Source organism: Oreochromis aureus, linkage group 20, assembly GCF_013358895.1.
Source record: "Oreochromis aureus strain Israel breed Guangdong linkage group 20, ZZ_aureus, whole genome shotgun sequence".
In the NCBI taxonomy this organism is placed as follows: Eukaryota; Metazoa; Chordata; class Actinopteri; order Cichliformes; family Cichlidae; genus Oreochromis; species Oreochromis aureus.
The window spans coordinates 7,149,017-7,172,384 of NC_052961.1; the positions used below are offsets into that span (position 1 = coordinate 7,149,017).

Consider the following 23,368-nt stretch of genomic DNA (forward strand, 5'->3'; position numbering starts at 1 on the left):
CCTGTAGCGCTTCCCCAAGGGAAGCAGGCTGAACATGTTGAAGCCAGGGTGGGAGCTGTCCTTGATGATGTTTGCTGCTCTGCTGAGGCAGCGGGAGGAATAAATGTCCATCAGGGAGGGGAGAGGGCAGCCGATGATCTTTTGTGCTGTCTTGACCACACTCTGAAACCTTGCTCTATCCACCTTAGTGCAGCTGCCGTACCATACTGTGATGCAGTAGGTTAGCAGGCTCTCAATGGACGAGCGGTAGAAGGTCAGCCGCAGGGTTCAGCTTGTACTTCCTGAGGACCCTCAGGAAGTGCAGCCGCTGTTGGGCCGTCTTGACGACCGCTGAGATGTTGTCTGTCCAGGAGATGTCAGCAGAGATGAGGACACCAAGGAACCGGACGGTGTGGACCCTCTCCACACACTCCCCGTTGATGTAAAGGGGGGCTAAGTCAGTGCTGTGTCTCCTGAAGTCGACAATGAGCTCTTTGGTTTTCTTAGTGTTCAGTGTCAGGTTATTTTCTGAACACCAGGCTGCCAACTTCAGGACTTCCCCTCTGTAGGCTACCTCGTCTCCCTTTGAGATGAGTCCGACTACCGTGGTGTCATCAGCAAACTTGATGATGAGATTGTTGTTGTGGGTCGAACTGCAGTCATGGGTGTAGAGAGAATACAGGAGGTGGCTCAGCACACAGCCCTGTGGGGAGCCGGTGCTCAGTGTGCGAGTGGAGGAGAGATGAGGGCCGAGTCTTACAGTCTGGGGCCGGTTTGTGAGAAAGTCCTTTATCCAGGCACATGTGAGAGGAGGGAGGCCAAGAGTGACCAGTTTGGTGATGAGGATGTCCGGGATGATTGTATTAAAGGCTGAGCTGTAGTCCACGAAGAGCCTTTGGACGTAGCTCTGCCGCTGCTCTAGGTGACTCAGCACAGCGTGGAGGGCTGTGGCGATGGCGTCTTCTGTGGATCTGTTTGCGCGGTATGCAAACTGGTGGGGATCGAATTCTGGGGGGAGGTAATCCTTGATGTGCTGAAGGACTAGTCTTTCAAAGCATTTCATGATTAGCGTGAGGGCCACAGGGCGGTAATCATTCAGGCTGGTGATGGGAGACTTCTTCGGCACTGGGATGATTGTGGCTGATTTTAGACAGGATGGGATGGCTGCCTGATCCAGTGAGAGGTTGAAGAGTCTGGTGAAGATGAGGGTGAGCTGGTGGGCACATGCTCTTAGTACCTTGCCAGGTACTCCGTCTGGACCGGCCGCCTTCCTGGGGTTCACTGCTAGGAGCACACGTCTGACATCGTGCTGCGTTACAGTGAGTGAAGCCGTGCAGGAACCAGGATGAGGATGAGGATGGGAGCAGGGCTGAGGCAGATGAATGCTGCTGTTGTGGTGTTTCAAAGCGGGTGAAGAAGCTGTTTATTTCCTCTGCCAGCTGCACACTCAGGTTTTCTGTTTTCACAGTGCTGCCTCTGTGGTTTATGATGTCTTGCATTCCCTGCCACACCTCCCGTGTGTTGTTGCTGGACAGGTGTGACTCAATGTTTCTTTTGTGGTCTGACTTAGCTTTTTTAATCCCCCTTTTCAGGTCAGCTCGAGCAGCCCTGTACAGAGCTCTGTCACCTGACCTGAAGGCGGCATCGCGGGCTTTGAGGAGTGAGCGGACCTCGCTGGTCATCCAGGGTTTTTGGTTTGAGAAAACCCAAATGCTTTTGTCCACAGTCACATTTGCAGTACAGAACTTAATGTAATCCAGTACTGATCCTGTGAAAGTTTCTAGGTCCTGGTGTTCAAGTATGTCCCAGTCTGTCTGTGTGAAGCACAAAATGCAGCTACTATCGTGTACAAAACAACCACGAACGGAGGTTATTAGATGCCCATCTGTTTAGATCACAAAGCTCTGCTGTCAACCAAAGTGTTTACTGACAAATAACAATATGCATCTGCATTTCATATGCTAAACTCACTTTCACACAGGGTGTTACATGCAATAAAAATAACCTTGTAATCCAAGTTACGTGAACATTCAATGTCTAGGACTTGAAAATGCGATCTTTTCTGAAAGTGTTAGTTTAAAAAATGGCTATATTTTGAATGACACAAACAATAATAATACAATAACAAACTTGCTTTTGTGTGGTGCATTTCAAGTGATAGAAAGGTAAACAGTATTTGTGCGCTAGCAAGCAAACAGACACAGTTTCACAAGCATGTATACACAAGGTGTTGCTCAATTACTAGGAATCTCTTTCCAGCTTCTCGGTGCTGGGTTGCAAGCAGGGACATGACTGATCACTCTCTGAACTTCTTTCACTTGCCTCATTTGTAATTCTGCCACAGAGGAGTGAGGTTGTACAGACACGCAATGCCTAATAATTGTACTCCTGTTGAATATGACTTTGAACACAAAATTCTACCTTCCATTTACACCGTGGTATTCATTATTGGTCTGGGAGCTAATGGATGGGGGATGAAGTCGATCTTGCAGAAACAGAAGAAAGTTGGAAACAATGTGTTTCTTTTAAACATTGGACTTGCCAATTTTTTGTTCCTTCCAACACTACCATTTTTGTCAGCGTACTATTTTATGAACAGTAATTGGATCTTTGGAGATGCCTTCTGCAAGATCACAAGATTCTGCTTCAACTTGAATTTATACGGCAGCATTGGATTCCTCACCTGTATAAGTGTGGACAGGTATCTGGCTATTGTCCATCCACTGAAAGCGATGGGAATGATCACTGTCCGTAACTCTGTAGCTATTTCAGTCGTGGTTTGGTTGTTGGTGAGTGTTCAAAGTCTTCCAGACATGCTCTACCTCAAAACATCTGCAAGCAACACCACCAATACAAGTGAAACTGCAAAATGCTACCATACCACCTCTACAAAGTATGTCGAGGATTACTTAATATACAGTCTTGGACAGACACTCACTGGGTTTTGCATCCCGTTCTTTATCTTACTCGGCTGCTATGGACATGTGATTTTGGTTCTCTGCCAAAGTAATACCATTGACAAGGAAGTAAAACAAAGAAGCTTAAAGTTGTTATTCATTTTGATTCTTCTCTTCTCAGTTTGTTACATCCCATATCATATTTTTAGGAACCTCAACCTTTATGCAAGAGGATTATTAAAAAAGGAGAAATGCCCTTCATGGAATAATGGAGTCTTCAGTGCTCATCAGATAAGTCGTGGTCTTGTGTGTCTGAATAGTATTTTGAACCCCCTGGTTTACCTCCATATCATGGATATTTCTACTCATTTCAATCAGCTTCTCCGGCGATCTTGTCATATGTTTAATCGTCTGACTGTATCAAGATATGGCAGTGTGCAGGTGACACAGTCTACACAAGACTAGTTCATTGTTGACTTTGATCTCATCATTTACTGCTGTGTGTAAGGGCTACACTGTTCATTTACTGTCCTTATTTTTTCTATTTATTACTTTCTTTTTTATACTTATATTCTATTAGGGCTACATATATATTTTTATTTCTGTGTTTGCCAGGATCATGTTGCACTATGTGGAAAATGTTTTAAATAAACTATGGATTCAGAGGAAACAGCTCCATGTGTCTGTGTTATGACAGGTCTGTGAAAGGAAGCTAATGTCAACAGAGAATGACTAAAGCTGTGACTGAGCAAAGATCAGCAGCCAGTTGCTAATGACATTAGATTTTTGATGTAAATATACTCTTATCCACATTATTCAAATCCATCACAACAGCAGCACTTGTACACTGTAAGATCAGGGCAGAGCACTGGCAGATTATTATCATGATTTAGTTTTTAGTGCAATCATTAACAAGTTGTGGTTAATAGTTAAAACACCCACAAGCAGCCCTGGGTCATTGGTGTATGAGTGTGTGTATACAGATGAAAAGACCTTAAGAGCATAAACTGCTTTGTGGATGGGTTAATGTTAATGTTTTGCAAAAAGACCGCATGAGTCCACACAGTGGGTTCTAGTGAAAGAAAATAACATAAACCATATGAAACACATTTTTTCTTTAAAACAGATACAAAACAAAATATTTTGACAGTATATTTAATTTATTCTCTAACAAAACTTTGCTTTTCTGTTCTGATATTGCATGCACATGTTGCACAGCAGCAATGCAAATGCAGTTCTAATAAATGTTTAAAGATGTCAACTGAAAAATTGCTCAGAACTCTTTGTAATAAATCACTTTGATATTTTTCCTGACTAATCAACTTAATCACCATATGTGTATATATATATATATATATATATATATATATATATATATATATATATATATATATATATATATATATATATATATATATATATATATATATATATATATATATATATATGTATGAATTACAGTGTTGGTCAACTTACTTGAAAAAGTAATCAGTTACTAATTACTGATTACTTCCCCCAAAAAGATAATCCCGTTACTTTTCTGATTACTTATTTTTTAAAAGTAATTAATTACTTAGTTACTTTTTAAAAACACAATTTACACCCTGAATAGGTGATAAAGCGATAGATCTTTCAGCCCAGTTCTACTTTTCTGCATAATCCATCATACAAAATGTAATCAAATGGAAAAATCTCTTTTTAAAACTTGTTTTATTAGTTTTAATCTTTTAACTTTATGCATCAAGCAAAAATTAAATTATATGCAACATTCTCTGACTGGAAGAAATTTGTTTAACATTTAAACCTATTTTCTGCACATTCCAGCACATAAAATAAAATATGTTTTTGTGTTTACACTCACTCTTTCAAATAGATGCAAGTAAAACACAGCAGAAAATAAATAAAGTCAAAGACTAGCGGTCCTGTTGCTCTATTTTCACCTGTAAAGCAGGACTGGGGTAGGCAGAGGTTTACCCTGGTGCAGGTGTGCTGCAGCGGTCAGTTGAAGACTCCGCGAGTTTCTCTGTGAATTTCCCATTACAGTCGTAGCGCACTCGGTACTTGCTTGGAAGTTTAGGGGGGGGGGTTCGCTGTAAAAAGAAGTTTTCTTCCCACGCACAACGGACACTAATGTTTTTGTCACTTTTTATGGGATCAAACTCAAAATAAGGTCAGTACTTCCACGCTTTAAACGCTGCATGCTCATACTCTCTCCCGCACTCCATATATTATCCATTGTTGATCTGCAGACAGCTGTTGTCACAAACGTCGCACTCGCTTACGTCACTGTCATAAGACATTCTCGCAAAAAACTCACGGTTTTAGTAACGCAGTAACGCAGCGTTCCTACGGGAAAGTAACGGTAATCTAATTACCGTTTTTGCCATGGTAATCCCTTACATTACTCGTTACTTGAAAAAAGTAATCGGATGAATTATTTTATAATGTTATGACTATATAATATACTCAAAAAATATAAAGGTGTAAGTCTGTTCAAACACATTTTTAGAAATATGTTGTCCTCACAGAGGAGACACAATAAATGTGGTGTTATAGATTATGATGACTGTAGATTAAATACAATATAGAATATTTCAATAAGCACAGATCATTCGAAAGAATGAACATGATTTTGACTCCAATGGCGCATCCCGGCAGAATGGAACCCCAGTTTTGAAAGGGATTAGAGCAGGGCCCCCAGGAGCCTAGACACTGGTGGTGGAGATGAAGGTGGCATGAATGGAGCTTGAGAGATGAGAGGTAGAGATTGGGAGGAGGTGGTTTGCACAAAGGCGTCTGTGAAAGAGAAAGAGATTTGCAGGTAGATCTAAAGTATGTGCCATGAATGCTGATTGGCTTGGAGAAGGCAGGGAGAAGATGATTGGACTAGACCAGTGATAACACAAACAGCTTGACAGCGTGGGAAAGTCTGATAAGCTTAGAATTAGGGGGCAGCACCTGGGAGCGGACAGATGTGTGGCCATAGATCTTTCTTATTGAACTTGGGCATAAGCTTCATTTAAAAACCTTAAGCATTACTGATCTACTATCATCTATTACTAATTCAGAATAAGCAACATTGACTCATATGAAACTAATAGTTAAATGGTTAAAAACAGTTCATCATTTTTTATTATGCTAAATATTTTGACAAATATAAAAGTGATAATTTAGAGTTTTTCAGGCATGAAAGAGTACAGCAAAAAACACAAGGTTGTCAGGATGAAGAAGAAAAGCGAGGCCAGTGAAAAAAAAATGAAACCTAATAATTTTTTATCTGGTCACTACTTCATAACAGCTAAAGTCACTGAAGTAGTCAGTTTTCACCTTTTCTATTGCACACTCCCTCCAACCTCTCCACCACCTGTTTACTGTGGTTTCCCACACATGCCAGCTGATACACCTACAATCAGGCTACCTCCTCCCCCCTCTTCTTTACCATATAATTTAATCTTGTTCTGTGGAAGAGACCTAAGCTTCCCGTGAACATCTAGTAATACTTGTTCTTCTTGTTGACATTGACTATCCTGCAAATGCATTTGCAACACCTGGTGAATTTTAGGAATCCATGCCTGCCCAGTCTTGCATGCCACCACCAGACAGGCCTGAAATATTATATTTCTGTATTTCTTTGTTTTGGTTTGAGTGTCTTTGTGTACCTTTAGGACTTGTGTGAAAATGTCAGATGTTCATTTTCTGATTTATTGAAAAATATATAAACCCCCCCCAAACAAAACGCTGCATGCTTTCACATTCCAAACAAGGCCCCAAGGCAAGATTAAAATTGCATTGCAGGTGTTGCATTTACTTTAGATGTCAGTTTTATGCTTCAGTGTGCAGGGTTTCAAGCTTGAACATGACGTCTAAATTGTAGAAAAAAATAGGGCGTGTTTTCTTTCACTTTTATGACATATAACTTCCCATGAAGGGGGGAGGTTGTGCAGACTTTTGTTTTAGAAGCACAATGAATATTAGTTCCTGTACTTCAGTCAACTTTGGCTTCCATGAACACAAAATTCTACCTGCCATTTATGCCTTTGTTATCATTGTTGGTCTGGGAGGAAATGGATTGGGACTAAAGTCTCTGCTGCAGAAAAAGAAGAAACTTCGACACATTAATCTGTTCCTTCTGAACCTTGGAGTCGCTAATTTTTTGTTCCTGCTAACACTCCCATTTTTGTCAGCGTACTACTTTATGGACAGTAATTGGATCTTTGGAGAAGCCTTCTGCAAGATCACAAGATTCTGCTTCAACCTGAATTTATACGGCAGCATTGGATTCCTCACCTGTATAAGTGTGTACAGGTACCTGGCTATTGTCCATCCAATGAAAGTGATGGGACGGATAACTGTGACTCACTCTGTGGCTATCTCAGTTTTGGTTTGGCTGTTGGTGAGTGCTCAAAGTCTTCCAGACATCTTCTTCTCCAAAAACTCACCAAATGAAACTGAAAAATGCTACCATACCACCTCTGACGAATATGTGGAGGATTATCTGAAATACAGTGTGGGTTGGACATTGACTGGGTTTGTTATACCACTCCTTATTTTACTTGGCTGCTATGGACACGTGACTCTTGTTCTCTGTCATGCAAATACCATTAAGGAGGTGGTGAAAAAACGAGTGTTAAAGTTGTTATTCATCTTGAGCCTTCTCTTCTCGGTTTGTTACATCCCCTATCATATTTTCAAGAACCTCAGCCTTTATTCAAGAGTTTTGTCAAAACAGGGGAAATGTCCAGATTGGAATGAGGGAGTCTTTGGGGCTCACCAGATAAGTCGTGGAATTGTGTGTTTGAACAGTGTTTTGACTCCCCTGGTTTACCTCCATGTAAAGGATTTCCCTACTCGATTCCAACAGCTGCTCCAGCGAACTCGTCAGATCTTTAATTGGCCAAAATCAAGGAGTGGCAGAATCCCTGTGACACAGTCTGATAAAGTTTAACAAGTTTGCCATATGTTAAAAATCCTAAAATGTTTTAAATAACCATTGCATTTAAATAAGCCAGCCCTACACGCATGCATCTTTGTTGTAAATGTAATCGCACTGTATATAATTTCACTGGTTTTGACTAAGTCAACATTAGCAGCCACTTAATAACAATATTTTATTTCTGATGCAAATATCTTGTGATCCTTGAAATGAACTACTGTGGCATGATTACAGCACCCCCTGCCAAATGCAATAAATAAATAAAATTGGGATACATAAGTAAAGATCCTTTAATTTCCATGTAAAGCATCACGGTAAAATGATGTTACATAGACACCAGTGGCTAGAAGTGGTACATTTTCAAAATAATCTATCAGCCAGTACCTATGACAAACTATCACAACGACAACATTCTTTATAATGTCACGTCATAAAAACAGTTAAGGATCTTCACTTCTCATCTCAAGCTGTGTTTGAAGTATAAAGCTGCACCCACACCCCTTGGCTTATTATGAGAGGCCACCAAGACCCTCATAACACTAGAGTTAAACAGTAATGTCATTGTCCTACCTTTGTGGCAAAATATGCTGATATGATAATAACTTGTACTTTATGTAGTGTCTAAATTATAATAGATATATGTTTATTGTATTTTGCATAGCATTTTTTTTCTTTTCTTTCCTAAACAAAAAAAATGCTGTAAACAAAGAATGCTTTCAAACATGGAAGTGTTAATCATTTATTTTCATCAATCAACAAAATGCAGTGAATGAACAATAGAGAACTCTAAAACAAATCAATATTTGGTCTGACCACCCTTTGCCTTCAAAACAGCATATACCTCTAGGTACACTTGCAGACAGTCTTTGAAGGAACTCGACTGGTAGGTTGTTCCAATCATCTTGGAGAACTAACCACAGATCTTCTGTGGATGTAGGCTTCCTCACATCCTTCTGTCTCTTCATGTAATCCCAGACACACTCGATGATGTTGAGATCAGGGCTCTGTGGGGGCCATACCATCATTCCCAGTACATCTCTGACTTGCTCACTGTCTACAGCTCAGTCAGACCTCTCAAGGATCAGATTCAGATGTTTTACATGTTCCCACAAATAGATCTCAGTCTTCTAAGAGTGCTTTCAGTCATTGTGGTTTTGTTCTTTGGAACCAGCTGCCCGCTGACATAAGATTTGTGTGTTTATTCAAAAACAAACTTAAACCCTTTTTATTCACACAGGCCTATCTATACATTATTGGTGATGTGTTTTGATGTTGTTTTATTTTTGTTTTGTTTTTCTGTTTTCATTGCTGTAAGGAAGTGTAAAGTCACACATGTTTGTCTTTATTTTCTGTGTTAAGCACACTGAGTTTTATTTATTTAACATATCATAAAATGCTGTTACTTTGTTACTTAAACAACAAAAGACAAAAAAAAAGTTATCCACAATGATGGATTTTATATTTTTATGTAGTGTTTTTAAAAAGATAAAATAATTAACAGTCTTTGTAAACAAGCAAGAAATTAGATGCATGGGATGTGTTGAAGAAAAAAAAAATGACTTCAGGTCTTTTTTCCTTTTGTTTGGTGTGGTGGTGTGTTTATCAAAATATACCAATATAAGGTGGGTTTACAGACACAGAGAATGGGTATGAGTAGGTAAACCAGACCAGATCCATCTCCACAAATGTGATTTCTATCAGAAGGTTAGGGTAACAGAGAGTAGTGGAAGGGCTGCTAATTACATACAAAGAACAAAAAGGTAAAAGTTAAAAGGGTTTTGTCACTGATCGTGGGGTACATGGGCATAATTTCCAGAGGGCTTAGGGGGGTTATGACCCCCATAAACTATGAATTATCTTGCATAAATAGGCTGTTGATTTTCTTTACTCATTTCAGTTACTACCAGAAAAATAGTTGCATGTTTAATCATCTGGGAATTTACCCAGATTTATTTATTTATTTAGACAGAGATCTGACTCTCCCAGTGTTCAGCACAAAGATACACCCATGATGGAGTAACAGGCTACAATAACGGGAATAAAGACAAGGTTTACAGAAAGCAAATGGCCACAGGAACAGGAGGCCACATTCCTAAAGTTCAGACCTATCAAACAAAATCAGACAGTTACGGGATGACGCAAAGATGTTTATCTCAGATCTGAAACCTGAAACTCTTCACGCAACAACACATACATTTGTTGTTCCTTCACTTCTTTCCCTTTTTATTCTGCTACAAAGGAGAGAGGTTGTGTGGACAACATGTCAGGAATAGCAACGCTTAAAACGTCCTTCTTTCATTCAGACTATGAACATATAACTCTGCCTGCTGTTTACATCTTTGTTTTTATCATTGGTCTGGGAGCTAATGGATGGGCGGTGAGGTCCTTGCTGCAGAAATGGAAAATTCTTGGACACATTAATGTGTTTCTTCTGAACCTTGAAATTGCCAATTTTTTGTTCCTGCCAACTCTCCCATTTTTGTCAGCTTACTATTTTATGAGGAATAAATGGATCTTTGGAGATGCCTTCTGCAAAGTCACGAGGTTCTGCTTCAACTTGAATTTATACGGCAGCATTGGATTTCTTACCTGTATAAGTGTGTACAGGTACCTGGCTATTGTCCATCCAATGAGGGTGATGGGACGAATAACCGTCACTCTCTCTGTAGCTATCTCAGTCGTGGTTTGGCTGTTGGTGAGCGTTCAAAGTCTTCCAGATATGTTCTACCCAAAAACCTCCGCAAACAACACTGATACAAATGGAACTGAAAAATGTCACCATACCACCTCTACAAAGTATGTCGAGAATTACCTGAAATACAGTGTGGGTTGGACATTGACTGGGTTTGTTATGCCACTCCTTATCTTACTTGGCTGCTATGGACATGTGACTCTTGTTCTCTGCCGCAAAAATACCATTAATAAGGTGGTGAAACAAAGAAGCTTAAGGTTGTTGTTCATTTTGATTTTGCTCTTCTCGGTTTGTTACATCCCCTATCATATTTTTAAGAACCTCAGCCTTTATTCACGAGTTTTGATAAAACACAGGATGCGTCCAAAATGGGATAAGGGAGTCTTTTGTGCTCATCAGATCAGTCGTGGTCTTGTGTGTCTGAATAGTGTTTTGAACCCCCTGGTTTACCTCCATGTCATGGATATTCCTGCTCAGCTCCAACAGCTGCTTCAGCGGTTTCGTCAGACATTTACTCGTTTGTTTGTGTCAAACTATGTCAGCGTGCCCGTGGCACAAACTGCAAACACAGCAATATCTTAACAGTAAATAATGACTTTGCATGCAAAAGTAACAGACTATGTTAAAGACTGCTTTATGTACTACAATGTGCTTCATTCCCTTAATTATCACTCGCTTTTTCTGGATAACAGTTTTGGCACAAGTGGTTAGACAAATGTGTATATATACGTTTATCTATGTTTTTGTTTCCTATTCTATTGCCTTGTATTCTGTGAATGACTAAAAGCTGGTGGAATGCATTTACTCTTTTGGTTTAAAACTCATTCTCCTTATCTTGTATGCAAGATGTCAATGTTATTCCTTGTTATTGCTCTGTATTAGCTTCACTAGCTATTAGTGTTTAGCTAATGATGTTATAGATCTGAAATAAATGTAATTCAAGCCTTGAAGCTTGCATTATTCAAACCCCTTACAACAACAACTTTCACTTTAATGATAGATCAGGACAGAACACTGGCAGATTAGTATAATTTATTTCTTATTTAGTGCTATTACCGTATTTTTCGCAGTATAAGGCCCACTTAAAAACCTTTAATTTTTTTTTTAAATCAACAGTGCACCTGTATGAATTCTGGTTGTGCTTACTGCCCTCGATCCAATTTTATGTGGTACACGGCGCTCTGTTTTCAAGAACCTCAGCCTTTATTGAAGAGTTTTGTCAAAATGGAGGACGAGTCCAGATTGGGATGAGGGAATATTTGGTGCTCATCAGATAAGTTGTGGTCTTGTGTGTCTGATTGTGTTTTTGACTCCCCTGGTTTACCTCCATGTAAAGGATTTCCCTGCTCAGCTCAGGCAGCTGGTCCGGCAGTTTTGTCCGATGTTTAGTTGTCTGAGTTTAAAGACTGCATTATGTATTTCATTTTATATCATTCTTTTAACTATTATTGTCTTTTTTTGAATAACACTTTTGACAAAAAGGTCTACATACATACTTTTATACACACACTTCACACTCAAGCTATTGCTGACACAGAGTCCAGATGTATATGCAATGTATTTTGTAGTGGCAACCTCTGCTTTGTTTTCCTTTTTGTTATTGGTCAGTTTAAAATCTTGGACACTTCAGAATTGTTGTGAAAAATATTGGCAGCATACATCGTCAGATTTAAAACGATCTTCACTGACCTTATTTGCCATAGCTGGTATAAAGGGCTGTTGCTTCATTTGTCCTTTTGTTCATGTTGTAATAACATCCAAACTTCCAGTTTGTACTACGTAATCATAGTTCTTGTTAACCTTTAAGTTCCTGTCAAAGATTTAACTTGTTTTTGTTCTGTCATGTGCCAGCTTGTAGCTCTGTGTTCTGTGGAAAACCTTTGGAATTTCTGTCTGCCATATTAGCCACTGTGAAATTTAGGTGGATTCCTCTGATGCACATTACATGGCCATCATGAATAAACTTTTCAAGATTTACCAGTTATTATCTACTGCATCTAAACTTTGTGATAATAATTAGCATAGCTCATTACTGGGGACTGCTAAAGAGGTATCATGTTATCCTATAAAATAGCCCAGTTCTAAAAAAAATTATTATGATAAAGATCATTTGAATTTTTTTTTTAAATGTACCTGTGCTTAAAGCTAAATCTGTCTATAGGGTGTATTGAAAACACTATAAAATATGCTGCTTGTAAATAAGTTGAATTCATATTGGTAATCTTATCTTTAGATCTAAAGGACACCTCAAACTTTAGTCTTATTCATGGCTATTATTAGTTGTCTTCTAACAACCAGAAGTCTGTATGATGTTTTTTTTTTTTATATAGTGCCTAACAAGCCTTGTGCAGTCAAGCTTAACAGTTACTACACGACTGAAACACAAACTTAATGTCCTTTAATAAAAATGATGCACATATACACAGGTCCCTCTGAGGCTACGTCCACACGTACCCGGGTATTTTTGAAAACGCAGATTTTTCTATGCGTTTGCACCTTTCGTCCACACGTAAACGGCGTTTTTGGTCACTGAAAACGGAGATTTCTAAAAACGCCTGCCAGGGTGGATATTTTCGAAAACTCCATTTTTGCATTTACGTGTGGACGAGGAAAACGGAGAAAACGCAGCGTCAAAGGTGTGCGCCTTTTTTGACGTCACACTGTGCGCCACGTTATTGTTTCGGTGAAATGAATTTCTACAATACTGTTACTGTTAATTGTACTCTCTGCAGTGTTTAAATGCTTACATATACACACACAGTTACTGTCCCTCCACACATACGACTCGATTCTGCTTCTATGCCCCATCTTTGTTTACTATTTCCTACCGAGGCTTCTAGACTTCTGATTGGCCAACATTTCTACACGGCTAGGAATATATCGCCACCTGTTGCTTTGGCATGTTCCTAGCAGCGTTTTCCTTCATTTCTGCGTTTACGTGTGGACGGGATTATTTTTTTAAACGAAAACGGAAAATCTCCGTTTTCAAAAATACCCGTGTACGTGTGCACTAATACGTTTTCGTTTGAAAACGCATCGTTTTCTCTCCGTTTTGGCCTCCCGTCCACACTGAGACTGTGTCTTCCCCAAGGAAAAACGCAGCGTTTTGGAAACGCTCTCGAAAACGAATACATTTCAAAACGGAGCTGTCCCGTCGCAGTGTGGACGCTCGAAAATGCAGACTTTCTAAAACAATGACGCATTTTAGTCATGTGATGCAGTCATGTGACAAATAAATAAAGATAGCGGAGTGCATTATACAGCAGTTGTTTTGATTGCTCTCAATTTTGACAGTCCTAAAAAAGATTAATATCATTTTGTACAAGCTCCAGATTGCTTTTCTTCAAATTCTTTAATTCCCACTCTCAAGCGTTTTCGGTTGTTTCAATGTGGACGCACAACTCTGTGAAAACGACTGAAAATGCTAGTGTGGACGCGGAGCGTTTTCAGACGAAAACGGCATTTTCAAATCTATTCGGGCTAGTGTGGACGTAGCCTGAATGGCTGCTGAGATTCTCTCTGCAGAAATGGAAAAATCTTGGACACATCAATGCGTTTCTCCTGAATCTTGGACTTGCCAATTTTGTTTTCTTGCCAACATTTCCATTTTTGGCAGGGTACTACTTTATGAGTAATAAATGGATCTTTGGAGATGCCTTCTACCCAAGATTTTCCTTCAGCTTGAATTTAAATGGCACCATTGGGTTACATCACCTATCATATTAATTAATTAATACTGGAAGTAAATAAATGCATAATTTATTAAATGTATGCCTATCAGGTAAGTTTTATGAGAAATGCAAGTGGACTCGGAGAGCAGAACACACGGAGACACAGATTTGCGATGAAGGAAATTTATTAACAGTGGAGGGCGAATTTCAGGAAACAGTACAGTCTCTACAGTCACAAGCGAAATAAATCCACAGGCTCTAGTAGGCCGGCGGGCAGGTTTACAGGCACTCCAGAAAGGAGAATACTCCGACACTAGAGCTCTGTCAGGTAGCTCCTTATGAACGCTTCTGAGGAAACTGTCTGATGAATGACAGGTGTGCCAGGTTCGGTGAATCGCTGTCCCGCCTACCCTATGCCAAAAAAGAGACACAGACAAAACACCACACAATTTTAATATTTTCAAAAGATAATAACAAGCTGTTCTTGTGAACAAGCAAGGAAATGGCTGCATGAGATTTCGCACACATATGTATCTCAGATCTCAAACTTGTTTCAGCACGCAGGGTCACAACCAGGAAGAACATGTACATCTGGTCTTATTCTTTCCACTTCTTTCACTTTTAATTCCGTCACAGAGGAGAGCAGTCTGGACAAAATGTTAGGAGACAGAATGAATACGACTGAATGGTTTCGTTCAGTCTATGAACATGTAACTCTGCCTACTATTTATACCTTTGTGTTCATCATTGGTCTGGGAGCTAATGTATGGGGACTGAAGTCTCTGCTTCAGAAATGGAAAAGTCTTGGATACATTAATGTGTTCCTTCTGAACCTTGGAATTGCCAATTTTTTGTTTCTGCCAACACTTCCATTTTTAACAGCCTACTACTTTATGGGGAATAAATGGATCTTTGGAGATGCCTTCTGCAAGATCACAAGATTCTGCTTCAACTTGAATTTATACGGAAGCATTGGATTCCTCACCTGTATAAGTGTGCACAGGTACCTGGCTATTGTCCATGCAGTGAAAGTGATGGGAAGGATGACTGTCCGTAACTCTGTGGCTATCTCAGTTGTGGTTTGGCTGTTGGTGAGTGCTCAAAGTCTTCCAGACATGCTCTTTCCCAAAAACTCAACAAATGGAACTGAAAAATGTCACCATACCACCACTACAAAGTATGTCGAGAATTACCTGAAATACAGTGTGGGCTGGACTCTCACTGGGTTTGTTATGCCCAGTGTTGGGTAAGTTACTTTAAATTAGTAACTTAGTTACATTACTAGTTACTTCTCTAAAAAAGTAACTCAGTTACTTCAAGTTACTCGTTACTTTCAAAGTAACTAGTTACTAGGGAAAGTAACTTTGGTTTTACTCAGAATTCTCTTGTTAATGTGTTGCTTCTGTAACTGGATACCCAGCCAGACTGCCAGTCTTCTAGCTTGCTTACTTGCCACAAGTGCACTGTGCCACCTACCAATAGAAAGGAAAAAATAATGTGCACATTTCCACGAGAGAAATCCCACGCCTGGACCGTCGTTGACCGCCGCCATGATTCTAGCCTGCTTTTTACATCCAACACAAAAAATGCAGTCGTGGTGCTTTTGATTGTACTCAGAACTTGGAAATTCTGCCTTCTGAATAGGAAGATGTAGGTAACACCAGACTGCAGATGAGCTGCATACAGAGCTGGACTGGGACAAAAAAAATCGTCCCGGGCATTTTGACTAGAGACCGCCCACCATTATAGGAAAATCATAAAGCCTTTGAATGAAAATAAACACTGTTGTGACAGTGATGTACACTGTTCTGACGGTATATATGTATCTATCAATTGTTTGTTGTAAGACTCAGATAATTATTTTTTTAAAAGTGAGACATTTTAAATGAGAATAATAAAGAAAAGTATTTCCTTGTCCCCCCCTTTCCCTGTCAATGCCCTACCTGGCCCCCTGGCAAAACTTTGCTAGACCCGCCCCTGCACAGTTACCAGCTGTCAGCTACGTAGAAAAGGATGCTGGTGTTATTTGTCTCTCAGAAACAGCTCATAACTTCCTTTCAACTCATTCATGTCACCTAAAAGGTAAACCTGTTTCTACATCACCTGTTCAGCTCTGATGATTCAGTAAGGACATCTCCTGGTTTCACCTTCATGTGTCCCTCTCACCAGATAACCAAACCGATATCATGACCAGCAGCTTTACAGCTGTGGCTCCAGCAAACATCAGCTGATAGTAGAAATTAATATTAAATAAATTCTAACAACAGTTGATCAAGCTTAAACGTGCTGCTGTTGTTTAACGCGACATCCGCTGGTTTTCTCTTTCTGGCGCAAAGTGGGCGATAAATAAACAAGAGAGAAAAGCCGATCAGCTGATCATTGATCAGTTTCCTGATTGAAGTAGAAACGGGAGAGGAGAGAATGAGAGAAGAAGAGGCAGCTTTTTCATTGTAGCTGAAGTCCGGGACAAACTGTGTTCCTTTTCACCTCAGTACAAAACGCGTAATATTTTCTCTGAATACCAGACGATTCTGTTTTTTACGGGACGGTTGGCAACTCTAATAATTAACATATGAACAAAATAAAGTTCAACATCAGTAACATAGCACCCACACAGCTGCATAGAAACTCCGTCATGCTAGCTAGCACGCAGTACGAAAATGTCAGCATACCGAAAATAAACTCCACCTAAACTTGGTTTATATCTGACTCAGATAGACTGCAGGTCATAACTTCTTACCTGAAGTTCAGTTCACCTGACACGCGGACCGGCGGCCGCTTCGGGTCTCTCCTCTTGCCTCCCTTTTTCTTCATCCACCTGCTGGCTTCCACCACTTGCTAATGTTATTGAATCTGTGGAAGCTCCGCGATATCCACCACACGAAGTAACGAGTAACGAGCCTATCTAAATCCCAGTAACGAGTAACGCGTTCCTGGTTTTGGCATAATAACTAGTTACCGTGCTCGTTACCACAATAATAACGTAGTTACTGTAACGCGTTACTTTATAACGCGTTAGTCCCAACACTGGTTATGCCACTCCTTATCTTTCTTGGCTGCTATGGACATGTGACTCTTGTTCTCTGCCACAAAAATACCATTAATAAGGTGGTGAAACAAAGAAGCTTAAAGTTGATGTTCATTTTGATTTTGCTCTTCTCGGTTTGTTACATCCCCTATCATATTTTTAAGAACCTCAGCCTTTATTCACGAGCATTTTTTTTTAAACATGGGAAGTATCCAACATGGGATGAGGGAGTCTTTAGTGCTCATCAGATCAGTCGTGGTCTTGTGTGTCTGAATAGTGTTTTGAACCCCCTGGTTTACCTCCATGTCATGGATATTTCTGCTCAGCTCCAACAGCTGCTTCAGTGGTTTCGTCAGACATTTACTCGTTTGTTTGTGTCAGAATACGGCAGCGTGCCCGTGGAACAAACTGTAAGCACAACAGTGTCTTAACAGTAATTGCGGACTTTGACTTTGTCTTTTAGAGTTGAGTGTAAAGACTGCTTTATCCAGGGGCGATTTTAGCCCAAAGATTTCTTACATTTCCAACAATATTTGCTGCTTGTGTGAGACACTACTAAAAATGTAAAGAGCATACAGTACTTGGTTGAGACGTAACATTTTAACAACAAAAGTATAGACCCCCTCCCTCCCAAAATGGTTTGTTCCAGCTCGCCTCTCCCCTACTCTGGCTCTAGCACCCTTGCTGCCAGAGCGATGGTGGCGGAGACGCAGCGGAGCGGAGGTGTAAGTGTCTGGCTTAAAACAGGACATATTAGCTGCATTTAACCTTCAGTTATTTTGGTTTGGTTATTTGCCTTTTGGTTGAAAGTACACTGAGAGAGGACTTTTTTTATTAGTGATCTTAATAATATTTTTTTTTCATATTAATGTAATTTTTTTATCTAATTGAATACAATCTATTTGTGTATGATTGTCAGTCCAAAGAGGGAGAGAGGAGGAAAGAGGGGAACGTGAGGAGAAAGTACAAGGTCAGGAAGAACCAGGTAAGAAAACAGACAGGGAACAGTGACAGGCACAACAGAAACTATTAAACTGCTTGAGCGAGTTGACAACCAAAAAGTGATAGACAGATTTGCCAACTTCAAGGTAAGGCGACATAGGTTAAAATAAAAGAAAAAAATCTGCAGAGCCATAGTAGTATCTGCAGTAAAGATCTTTTCATACATTGTATACATTGTACCATAGGCAAAGTTGCCTCCATTATTATTATTTTTTTATTAATATTTTGTACATTTGTACATTTCAAGGACTCTATTTTTGGAGTGTATTTTTTATATATCTGTATTGTATTATACATACTCATTAAAAGTGAACCTCTGTCCAAAAAATGCACTCAGTTTACTTCTCATTTACTATGAGCATCATTTTCCCCCAGTAATTAAGGTTAGGATATGTATTTTTTTTTAATTCCAATCCATTCTTCATTTGCAGCATTTAAATAACCTTTATCTGATTTGATGGTTTTGTTACAGACTTTTAAAAAAGTGTTTTGCTTTTCTTTCACAAATGTAGGGATTAAATTGTGTTAAAATGTACAAAACAATGATGTCATGTTTTGTGACAAGGACCCAGGCACAGAGAGACTTGATGAATTTAAGAATCTTATGATTTAATAAAGAAATTTACAGACTTGCACAGAGATGATAAAATTATGATGACTAATAACGGAGATGTAGTTAACAGACGATGAGGACAGGGAGGAACAGGGGTTTAAATGCACCAAGGAGACACTCAGAGGGAACTCAGAACAACTGGAGACATTTAAGGATGCAAGGACTGACAGAGACAGGGAAGAAGTCTCATCGTGACAAGTAAAGTTTATCTTGCCTGGCTGGGCAGCTCTCTGGGTGCTCAACACCCCCAAAGCTCTGATCGTAGAATCTCCCCTGGCTTTATGTATTATACTGTCTATATACTATCTTATTCTGGATAACAGTTTTAGCTCAAATGGATTTACAAATGTATATAAAAAGCTTTGTCTCTGTGTTTGTTGTTCTTCTGTTGCCTTGCATCGCTGAATACCTGAAATCCAGTAAAATGCATTTTTCTCTTTTGGTTTAAAACACATTGTCCCCTTTTTTGCAAGCAGGATTGTAATCGCTTGTAATCATGATATAATATTGTTGTATTTCTGAAATAAATGTAACTTAATCCTTGAAAATTGTATTATTTAAATCCTTTACAGCAACATTTTTTGTAACATTGAAAATATAAACAACCACGGAGACATGACTATACATGTGTAGTGGATTGGAGGCAAGACAACAGAAACCTAAAGACTAGATAACAAAGCTAAGGTGATCTTTACAAATGTTAAACAGAGGAATAACTATAGTAACTAACACAAGGAACAGGTTCTTAACCTTAGAATATTTAATAAACCAAACCAAAAGTCCAAACAGAAATGCTGGGTCACAGACCCAGGACCATGACACTATTAATTTAAGCGTAGATCAGGAAAGAGCACTGGCAGATTAGTATCATTTATTTTATGTTTAATGTGATTTTAATCACTGACACAGTTTTCAGGTTACTTTTCTGTAGATTTATTTAGGTTATGTGTACAGCAAAAAAAATTTCCCAGAAAAAACATCTGCTGGACTATTAAGTAGGGATGGGTACCGTTGTCCGGTGCCAAACGGTAGTAACCAGACCGAAAAGCAGCGCACATTTCGGTGCTTTTTTTTCCCTGAGCCAATTCTAGCCAATCATTTTACGTTTCCGAGGATAGTAGGCGGGGCCAGGTACGTACGTTCTTTTAGAGCAGAGCTACAGATTAAAAATGCCCAAGGCGAAGCGGTCAAAAGTCTGGCTGTACTTCACAGCAAAAGATGCAAACTCAGCAGCCTGCAACAAATGCTTTAAGCTGATACTGTGATACTGTCAAAGGAGGTAACACCTCGAATCTGATGAAACACCTGGCCACGCATAGCGTTTTTTTTTTAAAGCCGAGAAATGCGCCGTGTTTGATAGCTTGCTGCGAGACCTCACACCGAGCACATCTACTGCGGGTGTGGTGCCTGTTATCGGACCTGGAGTTAGCAACATCCCCCCAAAACCCGAAGAGGAGAGTCCTGGCCCCTAGCCCTGCCAGCGTAGCAGAAATGATGACGGATGATGATGGCAGCAGCAGCCGTTCTTCTCTGCGTGAGTAGCTTCATGTTGTTCGTGTGTAATTAACGTTGAGTAGGCTAACCACATTATTACATTAATGCATGTAAGGTGAACTAGCAAACACCGTCGTAGTTACATGCGGCTGTCTTCTTGTTTGATGGCAGATACTCCCTTCACCCTGGCCAAAAAGGCTAAAATGACCAAAGAAAAAGTGGAAAACAGTTAAACATGAGAGGTTTTTGGACAAAGTTTGTGTGTTTTCCATTGTTTAAGCGCTGCTTCCAGCCAAGAGTGAGACCATATATGCCCTATAGCTGCAGAAAAGGCTAACATTGTTATCTTTTTACCAAAAAAAACAGCTAAACATGAGGTTTTTGGACCAATTTTGTGTTCTCCATTCTTTAAGCACCGGTTTGAGCACCGTTTAAGCACCGGCACCGTTTCAAAAGTACTGGTTTGGCACCGGTATCGGATAAAACCTAAACGATACCCATCCCTACTATTAAGCTTGTATAGCAGTAGAACAGTTTTGGTGGAATTTAATCGAAATTAACTTTTATTTCATGCCTACTTGAAGCCAGCTTGGCAGTGAACATGTGATTCACATTTGATATAAGATACACAGTATTTGGCTTTCAGTTTGCTTGGGAATTCTAATAATGTATAGTGTTTGATATATATTGCTCTATGCAAGCGCACGCACACACACAAACACACACACACCCTAGATTCATTATTTTATTTATTAAGTCATAACATTTTTTGCACTTTTTAAAAATCCACTGTATTGTGTTTTGTTGTGCCGACGTGGGACAGTTTCCAATTTAGTTGTTCTATTGTACTAAGTATGACTGTGCAATGACAGTAAAGAGTTATCTTATCTAACAAAGTAATTGATGAATTTCCAAATATAATATTTTTTATGTATTTCTCTCCATCTTTCTGAATTTGAAAATATGAAGATGTTTAATTTAATATTTATAAAAAATATATTTAAAGACTTCAATTTAATTTAAAGACTTTTATTTAAAGACAAAATTTTACTTTCACATTCTTTTCTTGTTAATCCCATACTGTACAACTAGTCTGTCAAACAAGTCTGTTCATACTGTCACGGCTCATTCCATTCGCTGTGTGGAGAAAAATAAAGGAGGATCCAACTGCAGGCACTCGTGGAGGTGCAAAGGAGGTTTATTGTAAAATAAAACACAAGTTGAAAACAGCAAACGGAACTAAAGATAATCTGAACTGGGAAAACTAAACTACTAAACACGAACATGAATGAGGGTGAGCAGAGGCATATAGAGGTGGATAGCAGGGAGAACACACGGATGAAACACGCTAGATTCACAGTTGAAACAAGGGAGGTTAACAGAGGGACCAGCGACTACAACATAAGAAGACACGACTTAAATACACACAGAAGAACACAGGGAGATAACACAGAGGTGGGGAACACAGCTGGAAGTAATAGATGAGACAAGGGAGGCAAAACTGAATACACTCACATGAGACACAGACCTTCACAATAAAACAGGAAACAAGAAACCACTACACAAAGACGCAGACTAGACACAGAACTGAACATACACTAAACATGAGACACAAACCCTAAGAACTAATCCCTAAACACGAATAAACAGAAACATAGAATTCTAATAATAACTGTTGTGGAAGTTTTCCATTAAATAAAGCCTGCAGACAAGCGGTGAGCAGTAGCTAACATTCTTTAATCAAACACAAAGAACAGAAAAACCAAGCTTGTGGAGAGCCTGCATGATCGCGGGGCAGACGGACAGCAGAGTCTCCCGAGCCTAACATGGCTCTCAATTAAATACCTTCTTCAGGAACAAAAGGCAGTACACAGCTGTTTCATACCTTAAGGTTCACACTCTCTTGCTACCTACCAGAGTCCTCGAAGAGACAAAAGATTCTTCCTGTGAAGTTGTCTGCTTCCCCCAACTTCCTTACTAGACCCCCACCATTTGTCTTACTGTATGGGTGTGAAACATGTTAAAAACCAGTAGCACCAAGGCATCATACAATAAAATAATGTGATTAATACATAAATAAAAGAAATTCCTATACATAATCAACAAAGCACAAGAGCATCAGAAAATAATCCATAATGCAAAAAATAAACCAAAACATAAGAACTCAAAATACTGGGTCAAAATGACCCAGAACCGTGACACATTCTAATATATGTTCCAAGTATTTCATTCCTTGACAACTCCAATCTTGGAAGTTAAGCTTATTAATGTTCTGTAGTATGTCGTGGTTGTTCCAGATAAGTGTACGTTTGCATGAGATTAATGAAGTCATTTTTAGAAACATCCACCATGCTTTCAGAGAACTTATGCTTTCACATTTAAACTCAAACCAGAGGGAGACTTTAACCTTTTGTTTCAATCACAAAAATGCTGACAGGTTGGGTCGGCAGTTTTATGATATATATATGCTTTTAGAGAACTTTTGCTTTCACTTTTAAACTCCAACCAGAGGCAGACTTTAACATTTTGTTTCAATCATAAAACTGCCGACAGGTCGGGCGGGCAGTTTTATGATTTTTTATGATGAAATCAAATCAAATCACTTTTATTGTCATGTCACATTTGCAGGTACACTGGTACAGTACATGCGAGTGAAATTCTTGTGTGCGAGCTTCACAAGCAACAGAGTTGTGCAAAAATACAATAACATAAAACAAGCAAAATATAAGAATGGCTAAATCTGAAAGTAATAAATATATGTACAATATAAGAGTATATGCATTACTGGATGTGTATACTAAATATGTTTTTCTACGTGTGTGTGTGTGTGTGTGTATGTGTATGTATACATATTTTACAAATTAAATAGAGTAAACAAAATATATAAAATATACAGAGGTTGGCACTTGGATATTGTGCAAAACAGTGGCATTAATGTACAGTGTGGAGTGCATAATGTTGAAGTTCAAGTAGTGAAGGTGAGGTGTCTATGAAGTGTTCAGCAGTCTGATGGCCTGGTGGAAAAAGCTGATGATATATATATTAGGGGTGCAACAATA

General features: G+C 39.2%; 4 protein-coding genes across 4 annotated transcripts; all 4 read left to right on the forward strand.

The window, feature by feature from the left end:
- Window positions 1–2,313: 2,313 nt before the first annotated feature.
- LOC116309668 (P2Y purinoceptor 1-like) lies at window positions 2,314–4,142 on the forward strand. The gene has a single exon (XM_031726332.2). The coding sequence runs from the start codon at window positions 2,349–2,351 to the stop codon at window positions 3,339–3,341; it is 993 nt and encodes a 330-aa protein (XP_031582192.1). The 5' UTR covers window positions 2,314–2,348; the 3' UTR covers window positions 3,342–4,142.
- A 2,648-nt stretch (window positions 4,143–6,790) lies between these two features.
- LOC116309667 (P2Y purinoceptor 1-like) lies at window positions 6,791–9,365 on the forward strand. Its single transcript, XM_031726331.2, has one exon. The coding sequence runs from the start codon at window positions 6,799–6,801 to the stop codon at window positions 7,819–7,821; it is 1,023 nt and encodes a 340-aa protein (XP_031582191.2). The 5' UTR covers window positions 6,791–6,798; the 3' UTR covers window positions 7,822–9,365.
- Window positions 9,366–9,501: 136 nt separating this feature from the next.
- LOC120435064 (P2Y purinoceptor 1-like) lies at window positions 9,502–12,485 on the forward strand. The gene has a single exon (XM_039603896.1). The coding sequence runs from the start codon at window positions 10,070–10,072 to the stop codon at window positions 11,081–11,083; it is 1,014 nt and encodes a 337-aa protein (XP_039459830.1). The 5' UTR covers window positions 9,502–10,069; the 3' UTR covers window positions 11,084–12,485.
- Window positions 12,486–14,737: 2,252 nt separating this feature from the next.
- On the forward strand, window positions 14,738–18,566 carry LOC116309655 (P2Y purinoceptor 1-like). Its single transcript, XM_039603855.1, has 2 exons — window positions 14,738–15,418; window positions 18,120–18,566. Exons 1-2 carry the CDS (start codon window positions 14,829–14,831, stop codon window positions 18,154–18,156), a joined length of 627 nt encoding a protein of 208 aa, XP_039459789.1. The 5' UTR covers window positions 14,738–14,828; the 3' UTR covers window positions 18,157–18,566.
- The last annotated feature ends 4,802 nt before the right edge of the window (window positions 18,567–23,368 follow it).

Excerpts from the sequence above, each read along its gene's own strand:
- LOC116309668 (XM_031726332.2), top strand. The coding sequence starts at position 2,349 with ATGCCTAATAATTGTACTCCTGTTGAATATGACTTTGAACACAAAATT.
- LOC116309667 (XM_031726331.2), top strand. The coding sequence starts at position 6,799 with ATGAAGGGGGGAGGTTGTGCAGACTTTTGTTTTAGAAGCACAATGAAT.
- LOC120435064 (XM_039603896.1), top strand. The coding sequence starts at position 10,070 with ATGTCAGGAATAGCAACGCTTAAAACGTCCTTCTTTCATTCAGACTAT.
- LOC116309655 (XM_039603855.1), top strand. The coding sequence starts at position 14,829 with ATGTTAGGAGACAGAATGAATACGACTGAATGGTTTCGTTCAGTCTAT. Across the intron at positions 15,419-18,119 it reads TTTGTTATGCCCAGTGTTGG|TCCAAAGAGGGAGAGAGGAG; the intron begins GTAAGTTACTTT and ends TATGATTGTCAG.